This window comes from Gracilinanus agilis, chromosome 6, assembly GCF_016433145.1.
Source record: "Gracilinanus agilis isolate LMUSP501 chromosome 6, AgileGrace, whole genome shotgun sequence".
Taxonomy (NCBI): Eukaryota; Metazoa; Chordata; class Mammalia; order Didelphimorphia; family Didelphidae; genus Gracilinanus; species Gracilinanus agilis.
The window spans coordinates 257,397,563-257,420,614 of NC_058135.1; the positions used below are offsets into that span (position 1 = coordinate 257,397,563).

General features: G+C 40.6%; 1 protein-coding gene across 1 annotated transcript in view; it reads left to right on the top strand.

Annotated features, from left to right (window-relative positions):
* KIAA1549L (KIAA1549 like) overlaps positions 1-23,052 on the top strand; it is a 190,311-nt gene that overhangs the window by 123,005 nt on the left and 44,254 nt on the right. Inside the window, exon 13 of the mRNA XM_044681845.1 lies at positions 3,020-3,149. Coding sequence (XP_044537780.1) covers positions 3,020-3,149 — 130 coding nt within the window. The remainder of the gene's footprint in view (positions 1-3,019; positions 3,150-23,052) is intronic.

The window sequence follows — 23,052 nt, forward strand, 5'->3', positions numbered from 1 at the left end:
AAGAAAGAAAGAAAGAAAGAAAGAAAGAAAGAAAAGAAAGAAAGAAAGAAAGAAAGAAAGAAAGAAAGAAAGAAAGAAAGAAAGAAAGAAAGAAAGAAAGAAAGAAAGAAAGAAAGAAAGAAAGAGGGAGGGAGGCAGGGAGGAAGGAAGGAAGAATGAAGGGAAGGATGGAAGAATGGAGGGAAGGAAGGAAGGAAGGAATGGAGGGAGAGAGGGAGGAAGGAAGAAAAGAGGGAAGGAAAGGAGGGATTATAGATTTAGAGCTGGAAGACATCTGAGACCCAGAAAGATTGTTCCTTGCTCAATTGTCACAAGGGACAATAGGAAAGCTGGGTCTCATCTCATACTTCTGGGTGGTTATTTGAAAATCCTGGGCTTATATTCCTCCTAGTCATAAAATAACCTACTTAAATGTCAATTGCTAATCCCAGTACCTCCCTTCTTGTTAGTGAATCTTCTCTAAATGGGCTAATTGGCAATCTCAGGACAATTGGAAAGTCTGCCTTTCCAAAAATGACTTGTAATTAGGTCAAGGATGTGAATACTTTGGGGCTTTTGATAGTGTGTGAGTTGCTCAGAAAATCCCCTATTTCCCAAACGAGATGAAATCGTGTTTGGTCCCTTGCTTCCCATAAAGAAAGTCTTTAAGTACAGAAAAATTTGGGTGCAGTTTATACCTGAACACAGGTGTATGTGTAGCTACAGAGTGAGTAACATACTAGTGTGGGCTGCCTCAAGAGGTGTGGGTTTGTGCTTCTTGGAAGTCATCAAGCTGGCCCTGGATGACCACTTTTTAGGTATGTTATAATGGGGATTCCTTTTAAGTATGGGTTGTACTGGAGGCCACTGAAGGCCCTCTCGGTTCTCAAATTCTGGGTTTCTGTAATTTCAAGAAAAAAGAACATTGCCAACTGGGATAAGGGGAAAGCAGGAAAGGCTTCATGTAGGAGGTGATCCCTAAGCTGTGATAGGTGGAAAGCTAGGGAAATGGAAAAATGCATTCTGGGTACAGGGAAGAGCCTATATGATGTCATCTAATGGGGAAATGCAATAGAGGAAACAGCAGGTTGGTAATTTCATTGGACAGCAAAGTATGAGAGTTGCGATGTATGATTAGTCTCAAAAAATAGCCTGGAATTAGAGTACAAAGGGCTTTAAATGCCAGACAGGGGGGCCTTTGTATTTTTGTTGTCATTCAGTTATTTCAGTACTGTCCCCACTTGTCATGACCTCATTGGGAGTTTTCTTGGCAGAGATACTGGATTGGTTTGCCATTTCCTTCTTCAGCTCATTTGACAGATGAGGAAACTGAGGCAAGCATAGCTTAAAGTGATTTGCCCAGGGGGCAGCTGGGTAGCTCAGTAGATTGAGAGCCAGGCCTAGAGACAGGAGGTCCTAGGTTCAAATCTGACCTCAGACACTTCTCAGCTTTGTGACCCTTGGCAAGTCACTTAACCCCCATTGCCTAGCCCTTACCACTCTCCCACCTAGAAGCCAATACACGGTATTGACTCCAAGATGGAAGGTGAGGTGTTTTTTTTTTTTAAAATAAATAAATAAAGTGATTTGCCTAGGATCGCACAGCCAGATTCAAACTCAAGTCTTCATGATGCTAGACCCCTCGTGTCAATTGAGAATCACTAAAGCTTCTTGAGAAGGGACATGGCATGGTTTAACCTGTGCTTGTGTGCCTGGTTACCTTCTAGTTAGGTAACAGGAGATTGTGTGAAAGAGCCCCTAAGAGCCACTGGAGTCATAGTACCTGCTCTCCAGAACATCAGCTCTCTGGGATGTGGGCAAGGGAGTGAGAAAGAGAAGGTGCCTCTGCCCTTGGCTAAAAGGCTGCTTCTCACAGTCCTTGAGTCTGAAGAACAAAAGGTTAATGAAATCAGGAGATATATACTGAGTCATCAAAAGCATTTGTGTTTCTTGAAAAGGAGCCATCCCATAAAAGCAAGGAATTCACCCATGCCCTTGCTCCATGAGCCATATTATGTTAGACATGGATAGTCAGTGGTTGTAGTTTTGGGGCAGCAGGGAATGGGGGTGTCAGAGCCATTACTAGGAAAGGCGACTAGTTCTTTACTCCAGGACACTAATATCGGGGAAGGCAGAGGACATGCTTCTTCCCTGAAGCTCTTCTCCAGCTTGTCGCCCTTGTCTCCTGGCCATCCTTCAGCAGACAGACAGATAGCCTATAGGATGCAAGGTGACCACTCTCTTCTGACCCTCTAGAGTCCTGTTACTCTTCCCCAATCGCTGCATCCCCTGCTTCCCACAGGGGCTTTGAGAGATCATCTTTGCCATAAAGGATTAGGTGAGACTTGGTGAGAGATGGACCCCTCCATGTGCCAGCACAGCTACGCTTAGGGCAGGCAGACAATACCTGCCCCACTGTCCTATCTCTCAGCTAAATTTGCAGCGTGAGCACAGATTCCTCATTACTACTCTGGGATTCGGATGGATCTTAGAGATCACCTGGTCTAACTCTATCATGATAGAGGTGAGAATCGTGAGCCCCAGGGAAGGGAAGAGATCTTCATGATGGATAGATGTCCAATCTCTATAAGGAAATAGCAATTTCCATTTAAAAGCGATTGCCCCTCTTACAACTCTGAAAGATAAAACATGAGCTTCTTAGCATAAGATCATAGATTTCAAACTTGAAGGGACTTCTAAAGCCACATCCCTCCTTTTTGATGAGCAAAAAGGTCCCCCAGGTCATAAGCCTCAAAACCAGGATTGGAATTCCAGTTCCTGGATTCCAATCATCATTCGTTGTACCAAGTAGCCTTTCCACTCTTCTCCCCAGTCCCAAATTTGCCTCACAAAACCCAGGATTGATGATGTTTGTTTCCCAGACATATGGGCTTTGTGGGAAAAGCAGTATTAGCATCTTCAGAGGAGTTTTGTGAGGCAAATTCAACGTTTTCATTGGTTGCCTATTAATTTAGATCAATAGAGAACTCCATCTGTCCGGGAATAAGTTACATAATGACAGTTATTGAATTTTCCACAGGCAACAGATGAAGAACTCTGTGTACCGAAGCCGGCAGTCTTTAAACAGCCCCAGTCCAGGGGAAACTGAGATGGACCTCTTAGTGACACGCGAGAGACCCCGACGAGGAATCCGTAACAGCGGCTATGACGTAAGTTCCTCTGGTGGCTTGGGTGCTGAAAAGAAACTGTATTCCATTTTCTAAGAGAGAAAATGAGTAGATACAAGGACTAGGATAGCCTTCCAAAGGCCTTGGAGCTCAGTTTATTTTCACAGGCTTCCCAAGGGGAAGAAAAATATTCATGCTTCATTTACTTGCTTGGACCGTTCCCTTTTTGCAAAGTCAAGGTCCATAAAAAATACCTGTCTGAAACCAGAGCTACAAGCCACTGCTGAGAATATTGGTTTGTAAACTCTGCTCATTATTTCTTGTCCCACTGATTAGAGATTTGGGATCTCCTCAGAGTCAGATATCTCTCCACTGGCATAGAGCATAAACCCTCCACATCTTTTCATCCTATTGTAATTTTCATCCAGACCTTTTGTAGGACTCCTCCATATATATTCCATCCAGTGTCCTGGAGGCCTTCCTTGGATTCTTTTACTATTTTCTCACCACCAGTGCAGGAACACAACAACCATCTTCCTTTTCTTCCTTGATCTCAGAGGAAGAAGGCACCACACCCTTCCTGCCAATTGTGCCCTTGATAAGAGCTTTCTACTAATTCTTCTCTTCAGATCATCATTGGCAGTATGTCACCATGCTTGGACCCATCATTCATCTCTCCATGACCTTATGGGGGTCATCTACAATTATGATTCTTCAGTGATTGTAGTATCCCATGATTTGCAGTAACATGGGAGAATGTTGGTTTTTAAAAGATGGGAATTGTGGGATTGAGAAGTTTGGTATCTTTGAAAGCCCTGAATTTTCCAAAATCCAGTCCAGCCTCTTTCTCTTCAAACAGAAGATTAGGTAATGAATGAGAAATTGTTGATTGAGCTGCCTAAGAGTTACACATACTTAGAAGCTCCAGTGGTTCGGTGAGATTAATGATGTGGGTATTTATAGGATTATAGATCATTAATTTAGAGCTAAATGGAGTCTGGGGCCATTTATTTCAATCCTTTTTTAAATTAAAAAATTTTTTCAATTAAGAAGCATTTTATCTTCCTCCCACTACTCCTAATGGGAACTAAGTGGAAGAAAAATAAACTCTTGCCACAAACATGTATAATCAAGAAAATTCCCACATTGGCCATGTCCAAAAAATATCTTTCATTCTGTATCTAAAGTCCATCATCTCTCTATCAGGAAATAGGTAGCATGAATTGTCATTGGTCCCTCTGGAATCATGGTTGACTCTTGCATTGATTAGAGTTCTTTTTTTAATTTTTTATGTTTATTTTGAATATTTTCCCATAGTTACATATTTCATGTTCTTTCCCTTTCCCCCAAACCCCCCTAGTCTTCCTTAGCTGATGCACAATTGATCAGAGTTCTTAAATCTTTCAAAGTTGTTGGCTTTTACGATGTTCTTTTTATTATAGAAATTACTTTCCTGGTCTAGTTCACTTCACTCTGCATCAGTTTATATATGTCTTCTCAGGTTTCTCTAAAACATTCCCCTTCATCATCACTTACAGCAAAATAATACTCCTTTTCATTCATATACCATCATTTGTCAGTCATTTTCCACTAGTTTCCAGTCCTTTGCCACTATAAAAAGAGCTGCTATTAAGTATTTTGAATATATTTGAATCCTTTTCTTCTTTCTTTAATCTCTTTGAGTATCAGCCCAGTAGTAGTATCAATGAATCAAGAGGAATGCATGATTTAGTGACTGTGGGGGCATAGTGTCAAATTGCTTTCCAGAAAGGCTGGGCCAATTTGCAGCTCTACCAACAATGCATTAAGTCTAATGCTTTTTTTCTTTGAGGAAACTGAGGCCTATGGGATTTAAACACCTTAGTCAGTTAGATTGTAAGAGTGCAAAATGCATTTTTTATGATGACCTATCCTCTATGATTCTTCTACATGTCCTCCCACAAACCTATAAAATGTCTGACAACATTCTGGGTGCCTACCTCTTTTTTAAAACCTTTATCCTTTGTCTTAGAATTAATACTAGTATTGGTTCTAGCACAGAAGAATTGTAAGGAGTTATGTGAAATGCCCCAGGTCACACATCTAGGAAGTTTTTGAGGTCATATTTGAACCCAATGCCTTCCTCTTTTAACATTACATAGATAGTGGGAGCAGCTAGGTGGCTTAGTGGATTTAGAGTCAGGTCCAGAGATGGGAGGTCCTGGGTTCAAGTCTGGCCTCAGACACTTCCTACTTGTGTGACCCTGGGCAAGTCACTTAACCTCCGTTGCCTACTCCTTACCACTCTTCTGCCTTGGAACCAATATACAGTATTGATTCCAAGATTGGTTCTAAGACAGAAGATAAAGGTTTAAAAAAAACATTATTTATAGAAATGAAGCCCTTGGGCCAACCATCAGGTATCCCTCATTCTTATTTATTCATGATTGGTCCATCTCTTTCTTGCTTTCACTACATGACTGGAACAGGTCTTTTTTTAACTATACATTTCTCAGATAAAAATCCTTTTCCAAGCTCCTCCTTCCCACACAAATCCTTGCTCATGATATGCCACAAACAGGCTGCTTACACCCACCATGCTTCTCTCCATCATCTTTGGATGATTGTCAACTTTGCATCGGCAGAAACCATCATGTTCTGTGACCCACAGTAAGACCATAAAACCAGAGATATTCTACTAGTAACCTGTGAATTCAATTGTACAAACAATTTGAATTTTTTTTCTCCCATTCTTGGAAGATCAAGAGATGAATCAATCATGCCAAAGGAATAGAATTCATTTGAGCCTGGGTGTCTTCTGACCCACTGCAAGATCCAGAGTTTGTGTGTGTTCCCAACTTATCAATTCTTCAGCCTGATGGAGCAAACATACCTTCTACTGACGACTTGGCAATGCCATGAAAACGCAGAGACATTTAGGGAAGTCTCCTCATGGAGGACTGTTTTCTCAGAGGCTCAGAATTTCCTTGGCCATCTCTAGCATTTTGATGCTTTCATTTAGACATTATCAATCCTGCCACATTCTGCCAAAATGTACACATTAGATGTTGTGATGAGGAGCTGTCCAGCGCATCGCCTTGTTCCCAAATATCAAACAATGAATATATACAAACGCTTGTGTTTCATCAAAGTTCTGCCTTTCTTGTTCTCCAAGGAAGTTCCCGGATTCCTTCCTTCAGCTGGTGGGATGGAAGCTTCTAAAGATTAGATGTTTCTGCTTTTGTTTTTGCATCAGGCGTACTCCAGAATAGGTGCTTCCTAAACTGACTAATTAGGTGTTTACTTTTTGCAGAGAGCCCTCTGCTAGGCAAAGTGATATGTAAGAAAAACTTTCCTGGAGTTTGCTGCTTAAGATAAATGCTGATAATTGTCCTATATTGCATTAAGGAGGTCCAAAACAGATACCAGGTGAGGTATAAAGAGGAAAGATCATTAGGGATGTGGGAGAGAGAAGACTCAAGGCTTTGGGGGAATCTGTATCATTTGGATTGGACTTGAAAGAGTGACTAGAGCTATTCAGCCAGTGAGCAAGGGAAAGACAGAAGGAAAGAAATATTTATTAAGTGCCTACTATGTGCTAGGCACTGTGCTAAGAGCTTTACAAATCTCTTATCTCATATTCACAATGATGTGTCCACTGTGTCTCTTTGCTCAAGTATATCAAATAGTTTACACACAAAGTATATATGTATATGTGTGTATATATATACATATATATTACACACATATATATATATTGTATGTATATGGCTATCTGATATTCTGGAGCAGAGACAGTATATATACATGTATATGTATCTGTGTTTACACACACACACATTTGTATTTCACCAAAGATATACCTTTCTTATCCTCAAAAGAGATTCATCCAATTCCTTCCTTCCATAAACATTGATAGAATGGAAGGTGGTTAATATTATCATCCCTCTTTTACAAATAAGGAAACTGAGGCACACAAAGGTGAAGTGACTTATGTGAACATCTAGTAAATAGCTGAAGCCAAATTTGAACCTAGGTCTTCTTGGCTCTTGATGAAGAATGATTATTCCAAGAAGAAGGAACAGTGATCTTTGGATCCAAGCTAATATTAAGACTAGGATCTGACTATGAATAATATGGAAATAAGTCTTGATCAATGACACATGTTAAAAACAAGTGGAAATGCGCATCAGCTATGGGGGGTGAGGTTGAGGGGGGTGAAGGGGAAAGTAAAAACATGGATCATGTAACCATGGAAAATTTTTCTAAAAAATAAAATATAAAAAAACAAACAAACTAGGATCTGACCATTCTCAGGTTAACCCAGCCAGTGAGTAGGAGGGCTAGGATGATCAATCAGTTAGTCAACTAATAAGCATTTATTAATCATCTCTTATTTGCCACGTACTGTGTAGGTTATGTTTGAAAGACAGAGAGAATCCAGTTTTGGCTGGAGCATCGAGGTGTGAGAAGGTGGGGGCAGCTGGGTGGCTCAGTGGATTGAGAAGTCAGGCCTAGAGATGGGAGGTCCTGGGTTCAAATATGACCTCAGAAAGAAAACTAGCCACATTCAGAGGAAGAACTGTGGGAGAAGAAACACAGAAGGAAAACAACTGCTTGAACACATGGGCTGATGGGGATGTTATTGGGGATGTAGACACTAAACAATAACTCTAGTCCAACTATCAATAATATGGAATTGGGTCTTGATCAATGATACATGTAAAACCCAGTGGAATTGTGCATTGGCTAAGGAGGTTTAAGGGGACTTAGGGGAGAGGGAAAGAACATGAAATATATAACTATGGGAAAATACTCAAAATTAAATTAAAAAATAAAAAACAAAAACAAAAGCAAATATGATCTCAGACACTTCCTATCTGTGTGACCCTGGGCAAGTCACTTAACCCCCATTGCCAAGCCCTTACCACTCTTCTGTCTTAGAACCAATACCCAGGATTGATTCTAAGATAGAAGGTGAGGATTTCAAAAAAAAGTGTGAGGAGAAGAGAATAGGACATAAAGATGGAAGGCTAGAATGGTGTCCCATTATGGAGTGCCTTGAATACCCATCAAAGGAGTTTATCTACTGGCAGTATTTTGAGCTGGAAAGGACTGGAAAGCTCATCGCATCCAACCCCTTCCTTCATTTTACAAGGAAACTTGTATTCCCCCAAAATAGCGTCTCCCTTTGTATGCCCAGCACCCAGAACAATGTCTTGTAAATCGAAGGTAGTTAGCAAATACTTGTTGAGTTGCCTTGGAATGAAACCTAGGGAAGTGCAGGTCTCATGGGGAATCGCTGGAGATTTCTGAGCAGAGGAATGCCATGCATGGCTAGAGCTGGGCTTACAGGAGATTGGCTTGGTGGTGAAGGATGGACTGGAGGAGACAGAGAGTGGAAACATAAGGATATGTGAGGAGACTCTTGAAGGACTCCAGAAGGACAGTAACGAGGATGCAGTGTCAGAGGGAAGAGGGAGAAAGGGACAGAGAAAAGAAATGGGAAGTTGAGAGTGACAGAACTTGGTCGGTAATTGATTGACTATGAGGAGTGAGGGAAGAGAAGAGTCAAAGGTTTAAAACATGGGAAATCGGAAGAACTGTGCTATCTTTGTCAGAAATAGTGAGAAAGAAGAGTTGAATTAGGTGAAAAGAAGATGAGCTCTAACAACGGAAAGAGCCGTAGCCCATGTCCATCCAGGAAAACCTAAATACTTCAAGATTTTATTATACTGTTTAAATTTCTCATATTGTGATTTTATTTTGTTTTGTTATTAATGTCTCATTCATTAGGATAGAATATAGCTCAGTCCTGATGAGCCCCAGGCTGGAAGTTGATATGCCTGTGTTCTAATCTCAACTCTAGAAGTAATAGGCTATGTGACCCCAGAATTAATTATTTTACCATCTTCACCCGTGGCTTAGTTTCTTCATCTGTAAAAGGGCGTTGGGTTGGATTAGATGATGTTGGGGCAGATATTGGGGCAGAAAGAGTACTAGACTAAGGTCATGAAGACCTGGCTTCAGATCCCACCTCTGATATCTACTACCATGGGACCATGGATATAAAAGTCACTTTCTCTCTAAGCCTCAGTCTCTTCATCTGTAAAAGGGGGAAGGGTTGGACTAGACAGGCTGAGGTTCCTGTCAACTCTACCATGACATAATTTTAAGTTGATTATTGCTGTACTAATTCAAAGTAGAGACATAGTGAACAGAGAGATGCTGTAAGTGTGTCATCAAGGCAGCCTGGATTCAAGTCTTACCACTGACACAGAATGGCTGTGTGATTTGGGACATCACCTCTTTGCGCCCCTAGACAAGACTTGATGCCTATAAGTTGCAAAGCAGTTACGTCTCCCTCCTGTACTTTATGCCACAGCCAAATGGAACTATGTGATCTTCCCTATACATGGCCTTCCATGCCTACCTTGGTGCCTTTATAAAGCTGTCCAGTATGCATAGGATGGGCACTTCAGTGACCCAGTAGACAGAATGCCAGACCAGGAGTTGTGAAAAACACATCTACCCAAGTTCAAATCTGTCCTTAGATGTTTACTAGCTGTGTGACCCTGGGCATGTCACTTCACCCTGTTTGCCTCAGTTTCTGCATCTGTAAAATAAACTGGAGAAGGAAATGGCAAACCACTCTACTATCTTTGCCAAGAAAAGCCCAAATAGGGTCATGAAAAGTCAGACATAACTGAAATGACTGAACAGAAACAATGCCCAGGATGTTCTTGTTCTTCCCCTCTCCCTTTGGGCATCTCTAGATGCCTTCAAGCTCTCAGTTCAGGAGCTCTCTCTTTCCTCTGTGGGACCCTGGGCAGGTCACTAAACCCCTGTTGCCCAGCCCTTACCACTCTTCTGCCTTGGTACTAATACCCAGTGTAATATCTAAGATGGACTTGCCAGATCACATAGCTAGGAAGTGTCTAAGGGCAGATTTGAACCCAGGACCTCTCATCTCCAGGGCTGGTCCTCCATCTGCTGAGCCACCTAGCCTCCCTGCCATTCACCTTTTATTTTTTTGTGTGAATCTAGTGTTTCCTGTTGTGTTTAATACCTTGAATAACATAAGTATCTCATGGCTGGTATCTATCTCATTTTTCTTTTTGCACACTCTCTCCCCACTAAGAAATTAACCAATACTTCTGGACTGGTAACTCTGGCCTCTGCTAATAACCAGGGGCATTAATGTGGGAAAATGCAGATTGTGGGTCTCATTTGGGTCAGATCACAGGATTCAGAGCTGGGAGACACCTCCAAGTCACCTCCTTCTCTGCTTTTCTGTTTTCTTCTCAACCAGAGGAGAATAAATTGGGGCAGGTAGATGGCTCAGTGGATGTGTGACCCTGGAAAAGTCAGTGGATTGAGAGCCAGGACCAGAGATAGGAGGTCCTGGGTTCAAATATGACTTCATATATTTCCTAGCTGTGTGACCCTGGGAAAGTCACTGGACCCCAATTTCATAGTCCTTGGCACTCTTCTGCCTAGGAACTAATATGTAGTCTTGATTCTAAGACAGAAGGTAAGGGTTTAAAAAAACAAAACAAGACAAAGGAGAGTGAGTTGAGCCAGGAATGAAGTGAGCATAGTTGAGGCCCCTCATGAAATGGTAGTCTCAGTTGGAGATACTCCTCACCCCCAGAAGAGTAAGCCCAGAGACATCTAAAGAGGGGCTCAGGCTATTCAGAGAGGGAGAGGGAAGGCCAGATAATTGATAAAAATGAGAATTCATTTTATAATTCCTTGTCATGACCAAAGACTTTGGCTCCCCACAAGGGTAGCTCTGGGGCACTGGGGATTGTCATTCCTCCCCCCCCCCATTAGCTAATTAAGTCAATGGTAACAACAATAACAAACAACCACTCTTATACCAGTTTTGTGTTGGGTGATTGCATGATTGAGGAGCCTAATTACCCTCCACACCACCATCATCAAGGGAGAGTTAAACTTATAAGAAAGAACACTAGCCACATCCAGAGAAAGAACTGTGGGAGTAGAAACACAGAAGAAAAGCAACTGCTTGATCACATGGTTCATTGGGGATATGATTGGGGATGTAGACTTTAAATGATCACCTTGGTGCAAATATTAATAATATGGAAATAAGTCTTGATCAATGACATATGTAAAACCCAGTGGAATTGCTGGTTGGCTATGGAAGGGGGGAGAGAGGAGGGGAGGAAAATAACATGGAAAAATATTCTTAATTAATTAATTAAATTTAAAAATTAAAAAAAGGGAGACTTAATTTGGAGGAGGTGTTCTTCTAGAAGAAATACTCAAGATATCAACTACCTAACTGCCCCTTCAATTTTCTCATCCATAAAATAAGTAGGTTGCCCTCAATGGCCCATGAGGTCCCTTTCAGCTTTAGGTCTATGACCCTATCATGCTTTCAAGTGCATTGGAAGGAGAAGTGTTTTTTAAAACTCAATAAACCTGTATTTTTTTTAACCCTTGTACTTTGGTGTATTGTCTCATAGGTGGAAGATTGGTAAGGGTGGGCAATGGGGGTCAAGTGACTTGCCCAGGGTCACACAGCCGGGAAGTGGCTGAGGCCGGGTTTGAACCTAGGACCTCCTGTCTCTAGGCCTGACTCTCACTCCACTGAGCTACCCAGCTGCCCCCATAAACCTGTATTTTTTAAAAAAAATACTCAAGGGATTGGCTTTAGAGTCAGAGGGCCTCCAGTCAAATCCCACCTTTAATTTAAATGACCTTGGGCAATTCACTTTATCTCCAGGGGCTTTCCTTATCTATAAAATGAAGATTCTGAGGCTCCTTCCAGCTTCAGATCAAAGATCCTTTAGTTCTTATAATTAACAAAGCACTTTTCTTGGGGCAGCTGGGTGGCTCAGTGGATGGAGAGCCAGGCCCAGAGATGGGTGGTCCTGGGTTCAAATTTGACCTCAGACATTTCCTAGCTAGATGACCCTGGGCAAGTCACTTAACCCCATTGCCTAGCCGTTACCACTCTTCTGCCTCAGAACCCATACCTAGTATTGATTCTAAGATGGAAGGTAAGGATTTAAAAAATAACACTTTTCTCATTACAATCCTATGTAAAATAATATTATACCTAGGTAATAGATAAAGAATATCTCTTTTCCTTAGCCCTCATGTAATAATACTTTGAGAGAATGCATGACTGGTCCCTAGAACTATAATGAAGCCTTTGTATAATTTAATGCTATATAATGATAACCACATGGTTTAGCCCCAAAGAAGGGGAAAATGGGAAATGCTCCTTTCTCCCTTCTTTGCAGGGGTGGGAGTCTACGGGTATAGAAAATGGCATGTAATTTCAGACTTAATTGATTCATTAATTAGTTTTGCTGAACTGCCTTTTAAAAAAATTTCTTATAAGGAATGACTCTCTAGGGAGGAGAATGCCAAGAGTTTTACTTGGAAATGAACGTGATTTGAAAATAAAAGATATCATTAATTTTTTAAAAAATGAAAATAAAAAAGAAGCCTTCCTGCTGTAAGATGGATTGATCGAGCCCATCGCTTCCCAACCTCTGTTTGATGGCACTCCAAAGGGTGTCACAAATTCTCCAAATAAAATTGATTTTAGCTCAGATTAATTTATTGGCAATGGCAGCTGACATTTCTATGGCACTTAAGTGGCATATATTATCTCATTTAATCCTCACAGCAGCCCTGGGAGGTATTTGCCTCTGACATTTACTAGTTTAGGTGACCTTGGCAAAGTTTCCTTACCTTTAAATGAAGGTATTGAACTCACTCCCCTCCAATGTCCCTTCAAGCTCTAAATCTGTGATCCTATTATTATCCTCGTTTTACAGATAAAGACACTGAGGTTCAGAGAAGTAAACTGCTTTGTCTCTGGTCATAAATTTAGTAAGTAACAACTGGAATTCAAACCCAGATCTCTCTGAACTTCAAATCGAATCCTCTTTCCCCTACATAGCACCATGCTGAACTGAAATATATTTTTAAAAAAACAATTTGAGAAAGACAGAGGGCTCCATTGGCAAACCCAAGAAAAAGATAATTTGGAAAAATAATCTGTAGGATGCAAGTAATATAAGTGATAAGAATGACAAGATCTGAGTACTCCATGATTGTGGAAAGCCTTGAATGCCAGGCCAAGAAGTCTGAAATTAGGTTGGCAAAAGGGGAATCATTAATAAAACTTTTAGCAGTGGGGTGACATGACCAGATCTTTGCATAAAGAAGACTCTTCAGGCATTCATTACAAAGGATAGATTGGAGGGAGAAGGTAGGGACAGAAACAAAAATGTCAATTAAGAGACTTGTAAAAATCACAGGATATGGTAGTGAAGGGTAACATTGTGAAATTACAGAATGGTAACTAAATAGATAACTATGGTAACCATAGAGTGGTACTATCATTGGATAGAGTGCCGGGTCTGGAGTCAGGATGACCTATGTTCAAATCCTGCCTCAGACACATACTAGCTGTGTGACCTTGGACAAGTCATTTAACCTTGTTTGCTTCAATTTCCTCATCTGTAAAAGGAGCTGGAGGAGGAAATGGCAAACCACTCCAGTATCTTTGCCAAGAAAACTCCAAATGAGGTCACAAAGAGTCAAACATGACTGAAACAACTAAACAACAACATAGCTAGAAGAGATTTACAGAATCATCCATTTCAATGATACCATTTTACAGTTGGGGAAACTGAGGCCCATGGGGGGGATGACTTAATGAAGGTCAAAAAGGCAATGAGTGACCAAACTCAGATCCAAGCCCAGATCTTCTGATTCCTAGGCTAGTGACCTTGTCAGTGAGTTCCACTCTCTTATCTTAGTTTCACAATTTTTTTGTTTTTAAAATGTTAATTGATATCATTTTTAACATCCTCTGTATTCTAAAGTTTATCCTTGCCTCTTCCTCTACCCAGCAAATCATTCTTTATAACCATAATTTGAAAGGAAGGGAAAAAATCAGAAAAAAATGCAGTTTGGCAAAACTCTCTTTTGATTCTCCCAGTATATGCCATCTTCTATATCTAAGCACCCTTTCTCTAAAGAAAGTGGGAGACAGGGGGCAGAAAGTTGATCAGTGGATTAAGATCCAGGTCTAGAGTCAGGAGATCCTGGGTTCGAATTTGGCCTCAGACACTTCCTAGCTGTGTGACCCTGGCCAAGGCACTTAATCCCCATTGCTTAGCCCTTACCATTCTGCCTTGGAACTAACACACAGTATTGATTCCAAGACAGAAGGTAAGCATTTAAAAAAGGAGAAGTAGAAGGAGGAGAAGGAAAAGGAGGAGAAGGAGAAGGAGGAGGAGGAGAAGGAGAAGGAGGAGGAGGAGAAGGAGAAGGAGGAGGAGGAGGAGAAGAAGGAGGAGGAGGAGGAGAAGGAGAAGGAGGAGGAAGAGGAGGAGAAGAAGGAAGAGAAGGAGGAGTAAAAGGAGGAGGAGAAGGAGAAGGATGAGAAGGAGGACGAGGAGAAGAAGGAGGAAAGAAAGGGTAGAGGATACTTTTTCTCATCTTTTCTTCAGGATCAAAGTTGGCCATTATAATTACATAGCATTCAGTTCTGGTTTTTTGTTCTTTCCATTTGAATTATTAAAGACATTGAGTATATTGTTTCCCTGGAGCTGCTTATTTAATTCTCTCATCAGTTCATTTAACTCTTCCCATGTTTTTCTGATTCCTTTATTGTCGTCATTCCCTTTGGTGCATTAATAATTCATCCCATCATACACATCAACTTGCTCAGGTCCACAATCAATGGGCATTGACTTTGCTCCCCATTCTTCCCTACTACAAAATTGAATATTTTCCAATTTTTGGAATGGAAAATGGGGGAGTTGGACAGTATGGTCCATGGGATCATGAAGAATCAAACATCACTAACAACAATTGAAGATATCATCTGTTTATTTGATTTATTCCTTCATTATTTGATTTCTTTTGTTGTTCATCTATCATTCTATCTACTCTCTATCCATCATCTATTTATCCACCTAGTTGCCTCCTAGGCAAATAGAGGTTAAGTGACTTGCCTAAGGTAAATGTTTTATACCTTTTTTTTATAACCCCTACTTTTTGTCTTAGTAACAACTCTAAAAGAGAAGAGAAAAGGCTAGGCAAACAAGGTTAAATGACTTGCCTAGGGTCACCCAGCTAGAAAGTGTCTGAGTATACAATTATTTGAATCCTGACCTTCCCCCTTATAGGTATGGTGCTCTGTCTACTGTACCACTGAGCCTGCCCCTTTAAAAAATGGTTTTTTTGGATACCAGATTTGAATTCAAGTCTTCCTGACTCCAATTGGAGACACTCAAATACAATGTTAAGTATTAGCAGTGGGATTTGAACCCAGGTTCTCTGACTCTAGAGCTACTTCTTTAAGCATTTTTTATAGAAGAAAGCCTTCTCCAAATTCCCTACTTCAAAATATGAATCCTCTCCAGTTGTTTTAAGCTTCCATGTCAAAAAAGCCACTGAAATATTTGTGGGGAAAAACTGATTGTCAAAGTTAACATTTTTTAAAGTATGAATTCCTCCCCCCTAAAAAAAGAATGAGGAAAGTTATGTCAACGGGAGCCTTGGAAAGCATATTAAGGGGAAATTGCTAACGAAGGTAGAAAAAAGAAGTGAAAGATGGGAAAAACCAAAAAATCTGCTCTGTTGTTGTATCTGTAGCCAATTTGAAGACAGAGGTGGCAACATATTGTGACAAGGTGTTTGTGATGCTGCCATCGTGGCCCCGCCGACATTGCGCGCATCTCACTTTGTTCAGGTGAACAGTGGGTCTTGGATGTGGGCCAGGAGACAGGAACCATCATTTTAATGGGCTCCATTTGCAAGAGAATGAAATACGAGTCTTGAAAGCTGCCTGACTCCTGGCAGGATAGATTGTGGTGAAGATGCAGAGTTTTTCTATGTAAATGTGAAGGTTCCTATTGCCAGCTGTGATGGAATTAATTTTGGAGGATGCATTAATTTGCAATATGCTGTAGGGCTCTATCACTCACTCAGCAATGGTGGGTGATGGGCACCCCCAGCCTTGGGCATTTAAGGAAGCAGGCAAAGTTTGTGGAGAACCTTCCCCATCTTCTTTTCTTGTCATCAGTCAGTCAATCAGCAAATATTTATTAAATGCTCCCTGTGTGCAGGCACTGTGCTATATAAACACAAGGGATCCAAAGAAAAGGTTTTTTTTTTTTTTAATAAAAAAAAAAAGCCCTGTCTTCAAAGGACTCATATTCTAATGAGGAGATGACATGCAAACAACTACAGTTGTAAATGGAAGGTAATGTCAGGTGGAAGGCACTAGCAATTGGGGAACTGGGAGAGGGCAGCTGGAAAAGGCGAGATTCGAGCAGAGTTCTAAAGGAAGTTACCCTTCCCTCATCCTTGTCTGCCTTATCCTACTGCTGCTCAGAAAGGACTATCCCAGTGATTCCCAAAGTGGGCGCTACCACCCCCTGGTGGGTGCTGCAGTGATCCAGGGAAGTGGTGATGGCCACAGGTGCATTTCTCTTTCCTATTAATTGTTATTAAAATTTTTTAAAAATTAATTTCCAGAGCACTAAGTAATATTTTTTTCCGGAAAGGGGGCAGTAGGCCAAAAAAGTTTGGGAACCAGTGGACTAACCCATGGGCATACCATTCCCTCTGTGTAATTAGGAAAAAATCTTGAACCCTTGGACTCCATCTCCCAGAATTCTTTCCTTGTCCCAAAATTCCCTTTCCCTTCATCCTTACGTTTGCATTGTTACGTTGTTTGTATATAGTTTCTGTGACTTCTCCCTCTCTCTCTCTCTTCCGCGTGCGTGGCTTGGGTGAGCTCCCTCTTCACTCTAGCCTTTTAGTCTCCCTTTTGCTTCAAGTTAAATTTAATAAATCTTATTAAATATAGTACTTGGCGTATTGGATATTAATTTTAAAATCTACGCCTCTGTCAGCTGACCCAATAAACTGATCTAAGCAACTTGGGAGTGATAGCACACCCCTGAAATCCTTGATTCTGGGGGAAGCTGAGGCTGCTGGATTGCTTGAGCTGGAGAATTCTGAACTGCTGTGGGGCTGAAGCTGATCCGATGCCCACTGTAAGTCTGACACCAATAGGGGAAGCCCCTGGAGTAGGGGACCAGCCTGCCTAATGGCAGGACAAACCAGCCTACGTTAGCAACAGAGCAGATCAAAGCTGCCATGAAAATCAGCAGTGGGATGGGGCCAGTGAGTGACCCCTACACTGCCAGGCTGATTAAGATAAGGAGACCCAGCCTAAAAACAGAGAGATGGATGGAAAGATAGATAGATTAAATGATAGAAGAATAAATAGATGTGGGTGGATATATAGATGTAGTAGATGGATTGATAGTTAATAACAAAATGAATAAATAAATAAATAAATGAAATAGATCTTAAAACAAGGAGGATGATATCTACAACTGTTGTTCAATCATGATAAACTCTGGGTAACCCTGAGAACCATATTGTCCATGGAGGTTTTTTTTGGCAAAGATACTGGAGTGGTTGGCCATTTCTTTCTCCAGTGCATTAAGGCAAACAGAGGTTAAGTGACTTGCCTGGAATCACACAGTTAGTAAGTGTCTGAAACTGGGTTTGAACCCAGGTCTTCCTGACTCCAGTTTTGGCACTCTTATCTACTGAGCCACCTAGCAAATGAGATTACGTGATTTGTCCAAAGTCATCCAGATAATAAATTGTTTGATTCTGGATTTGAACTCAGGTCTTCCTGACTCTAAATTCAGTGTTCTATCCCCTGAACCATCTAGCTGCCATTGATATCAGCAAAACTGACCTCAAAGACTCTTGTGATAAAAAGCATTTTGTAAATCTCAAATCATTATTTGATTTTTTAAAATTTGATTTGATTTTGATTATTTGAAGTGGGTTGAGCTTTCATGTGGTGGTTGGGGTTGTTGTTGAATAGAGTTGAGAGATAAGGCCAGTCTTGGGCTGAGGAAGACTTGAGTTCAAGTCCTGCCTCTGATCTACACTGCCTTGTATGACCCTGGTCAAATCACTTAACCCTTTCAGTGACTCTAGGCAACTTTCTAAAGCTCCCAAGTTAACAACAGGTTGCTTTGCTACATCAATGAAGGATGTTTTCCACACTGGGACTTCCCTATTCCAATGAAATTCCTAGTGGAAAAAAAAAGTTAAGGTGTTCATGACCTGTAGTAGATTCTTATGTTTTATCATTCAGATACCAGTGAGAGTTGAATTACTTATTGGCTGTTGTTACCGTGAAGTTGGGTGGGAGAATGGATTGGGGAAAGGCAGAAGGGACTAGGAAAGGATGTTATTGCATTCCCCAGAGCCCTATTTTCCCTTTGGAGAAGAGAGATTGTAATACATATATTACCTACCTCACAGGACTCCCAGCTAGGGTTTCAAGGAAGATTACTTTAAAATGACATAGAAATGGGCACTATCAACTTCCTCCTCTTCTTCCTCTCCTTCATCATCCAGGGTGTCCCAAGAGTCTTAGTATAGTTTTATACCATTAAAGCTTAATAAAGTTTTAAACCACACTAAGACTTTTCAGACACCCTCTATATTCAAAGGGGCATTCAGTGCTTTAATGTAAAGGAATATGTTTAGATTGAAGATTTCAAGAATAGAAGTGCCAGTGTAGAAGACATTTTTCGGTTGGGCAGGTCTTGTATCAGCACGCAGGCAGCTTGTCCTAGCTTAGTTATAAGGATTTTCCTTATAACTAAGCCCTGAACTTTCTCCTAGCTCTCCATCCATGATATTGTGGTCCAATGATCCCTAGAGAATTTGAGGGCACTGATCCTTGAAGCTCTAACCAAGTTACTGGCAATCGTAGTCAGAGGGAAAAAAAACACCCCAAATTTCTATAGGATGCGGGAAATATGGTTTAAGTGGGAAGGACCTAATAGAGAAATTCCTGCCTATTGAGATCCAAGATTAAAATAAATTGATGTTACAGGTTAATGATTATAATTGCATACATTGAACAAGTCTATTTATTCCCCATTATTTGAATTTTTCGTAAAATAGATGTGAAGTGTTTGGGTAATTAAATTTGTAAAAGGACTTGATACTTAGAATCTGTTTTCTGCCACACTTATTAGTTTCTGTGCTCAAATATATGCTGTACCTTAAAAAAAATCAGAGGCCACTTTGAAGGTGAAGAAAAGAATTGCTGTTAGCAAATCTGAAAGCAGTCGCCCATGACCTACTCACTGTCTTGGAACAGTCAGGTGATCTGATCACCACGGCCCCTGCAACAGACAATGGGCAGCGTTTACCTGTAGGTCCCTGATCTTTTCCCACCTACTGTCTACACTTGTCATTCCAGGGCTACCCATACTCAGCAGGAGGAATAAATCAGGGCAGAGAGCATACCGTAATTATTGCTCACCTTCCATGTATCCTTGTGAGCTAGAATTTGTTTTTTTTTTAAATTTTGTATAATTTATTTTTAAATTTTATTTAGATTACTTTCCCTGACCTCCTGTACTGCTTAGTGATAATATATGTTGAGTATTGGGTAAATAATAACATAATAAATATATAAATAAATTAAATTTAAATTTAAATCAGTGATATAGTATGATATGATCATAAGAATAATAATTCTGCTGCTTGGAGATAACATATACAAAGCATTTTAGAAATATTGATATAATAGATACATAAATAGAATAAGATGATAATGATCAATAATATGATAATAATAATCCTGGCTGCTTAGAGATAATTTATGTAAAGCATCTTGGATACCTTAAAGCTCCCTGTGATGGCCAGCTCTTCCTGTATATTAGAGAACCTGCCTGCTCCTATTTGTTTCTGCTGATTTCCCTGGACTCAATCCCACTTTATCTGCCTGATCCTTCCAACTCTGGCTGCTCTTCTCACATTCAACCCTTTACCCCTTGAGCCCATAGTATTTGCTGGACAGCTCCTGGCTATCCAGACTCCTGGTCCTCCTATCCTGACACTTCCCAGCTGTGACCCGATCTGGGACTTAACTAATAGGAAAAAGAGAAGTAAGTGATGTGGTTGATGCTAAATAGGGGGAACAGGCTAGATTTATAGCTTTGGGAAGATGAGAATTAAATTTGACTAAACAATAAAAATTTTATTAAAAATCAATGAGGTTTTGAATTCAGCCTAAGTAAGAGATAACTATTAGTAGTGAAATGTAATTAGCTAGCATAATTCTTTAGCTCCCCGCTTCTTCTCTTCCCTTCTTCCCAGTTTAAGATTTTTGATTCTTTTCTTAGGCATCCTTAAAGGGGGACTTGGATAAGACACTGATTATGGTTTACCAGGTTCTAGGAAGTCTGTACCTTGATTGGGAATATTGGTTTTATTCTTCTTGTTTAGTCATTTCAGTCATGTTGTTCTCTTATGACTCTATTTGGGATTTCTTGACAACAATACTCGAGTGGTCTGCCATTTTGTTCTAGAAGATGAGGAAACTGAGGCAAACTGGGTTAAGTGACTTGTCTAAGGTCATACACCTAGTAAGTATCTGAGGCCAGATTTGAACTCAAGAAGAGGAGTCTTCTTGACACCAGGCCCATCACTCTATCCACTTTGCCACGAAGCCACCCCCAGCAAAAACTGGTTTTGTTGAAGGACTGAATAACAAGATAGATATTTGTTGTTTGTCTGGCTTTTTCCAAAATTTCCACTCTCCCAGCCCAAAAATAAATAAGCTGATGATAGTAAATACTGAGTAGAGATTGTCTTGTTGAATGATGTCACTAACTCTCAGGCCTCCATCCCTATAGAACCAATGGTTTGACCACAAAAGAAAATGTGGGCATTTAGTGGCACATAAAGCAAAGTTCGCTAGACCAACATTTCCCTTAAAAATTCACTTTCAGATACTTTTCTGTGTCTTTCGTAGTGTTTATTCTTAGAAGTTTACTGACAGGCTTTGCACTAGTTCCCTAGAGGACCAGGAATCAGTTGTCTTATGCCCTTTGGGAGTATGTATGAACGTACTAGCCATTTCTTTGAAATCCCAGCCTTTTGCAAGTCTCAAGATCAATATAAATTTTACCATAATGATAAAAAAAATCTCTTTCTTTACTCAGAGTAGTGATAACACATCTAGCATGAGCCATCAATACTCCAGGAAAAAAACAACACAAAAATCCCTCTGAAGCTACAGCTTTCCTCTCTATGATTTAGAAGAAGAGAAAAAGCAACCCGGTCCTGACCCTAACTTTTATATAGCTATTCTGGACCATTCTTGGAAGTTTTATGTCCTCAGTTTACCCAAAACTGGTCACTGTTAGTCAGAGTAAGAACAGGAGCCTGGAGAGAATGATCTAGAAGATCTTTTCCAAATCTATGATATTGTAAACAGTTGATATTCAGAACCAAAACAAGGGTGGAACAGTTAGAGCTTTATCTCAAGGCAGTGAAATTTATAGGGCACTGAGTTTACGACCCTTTGAAGCATAGAAATAACTGAGCTGAGAACAAATAATTCAAATGAAAGACTTCCAGAAGCTTGACCTCCTCTTTCCCTCATCCTGCCTGGTCACACTCTGGATAAATTCTCCCATCAGTGGCCGCAGCTTCCCACCCGTTTCAGTCTTTGCCTTCTATTGTCTTGTCTGGATTCGTCCATTTGGTTCATTTTAGAGGGCACATCTAGTGCTATTTCCCCCAGGTCCATTGTGTGAAGCTGGCCCCACGTATCCAAATTGCTGGTCATGGTTCTATTGTTGCTTATTGTTCAAGGTCAGCAGCAGATGTTATTTTAACAAACAAATCAAAACCCTTGGAAGCTCACGAATGGCTAAGAAGGAGAACTCAAGGTCACATTGCTAATTACCAAGACCTTGGCAATAAAGCTTCATTGCTTTGGGAGCCGTGAATAATGCTATGTCCGCCTCCCCTAAATTGCAGGTGGTAGAGAAATAGCATCTCTTATTCTCATCTATAGATTCCCCAGAGTTTCAAGGCAATGATGGATCCATCTTTGGAAGAATAGGCAGGAAAGAGGAGATGTTTAAAGCAGGATTGCATTTTTCCATTTCTTTGTATGCCCAGCACTGGCACATGGCAAGCTTTTAAGAAATGCCTGTAGACTTGGCTTGAAAACTTAAGAGGAGGTTTTCATTTAAATTCAACAATGGGCATATGCTAGTCTCTATTGATACAAATATAAAAAACAACAAAGCCCCTGATCCAAGGACTTTACATTCTATCAACAAAAATAAAGTATATTCAGTATCTGTAAAATGGGAAGAATTCTTACCTCCAGGAGTTGGTGGTGTTTTCAGGACCAAATGAGGGTCTATTGGTAAATGCTTAGCACAGTGCCTAGCACACAGTAGATGCTTAATAAATGTTTATTATTTTTAAACCCTTACCTTCCATCTTAGAATCTATACCAGTGGTTCCCAAACTTTTTTGGCCTACCGCCCCCTTTCCAGAAAAAATATTACTTAGTGCCCCCTGTCACATACTATCACCACCCCCTTACAGTTATTCACTGCCCACAAATGCACCTGTGGCCATCACAGCTCCCCTGGATCGCTGCAGCACCCACCAGGGGGTGGTGGCACCCACTTTGGGAATCACTGCTCTAAACCATGTCTTGGTTTTAAGGTAGAAGGACAGTAAGATCTAGGCAATGGGGGTTAAGTGACTTGTCCAGGGTCACACAGCAATGAACTGGCCAAGGTCAGATTTGAACCCAGGACCGCTCATCTCCAGGTTTGGTGTTTTATCCACTGAGCCATCTAGCTGCCCACTGTTGACTAATTATTGACAGATGTGAGTCATGTAAATAAAAGCACATAGCAAATGCTTAATAAACATTTATTGATTATTGATGGATGTTTCATGTAAATAAATTAAAAATGCAGACAAAGTAAATTGAAATTTGGAGGGGAAGTTTCTAGAAGCTGGAAGGATGAGGAAAAGCTTCAGGTAGAAGATGCTAATTGAGTTGGACTTTGAAGGAAACGAGATATTCTTG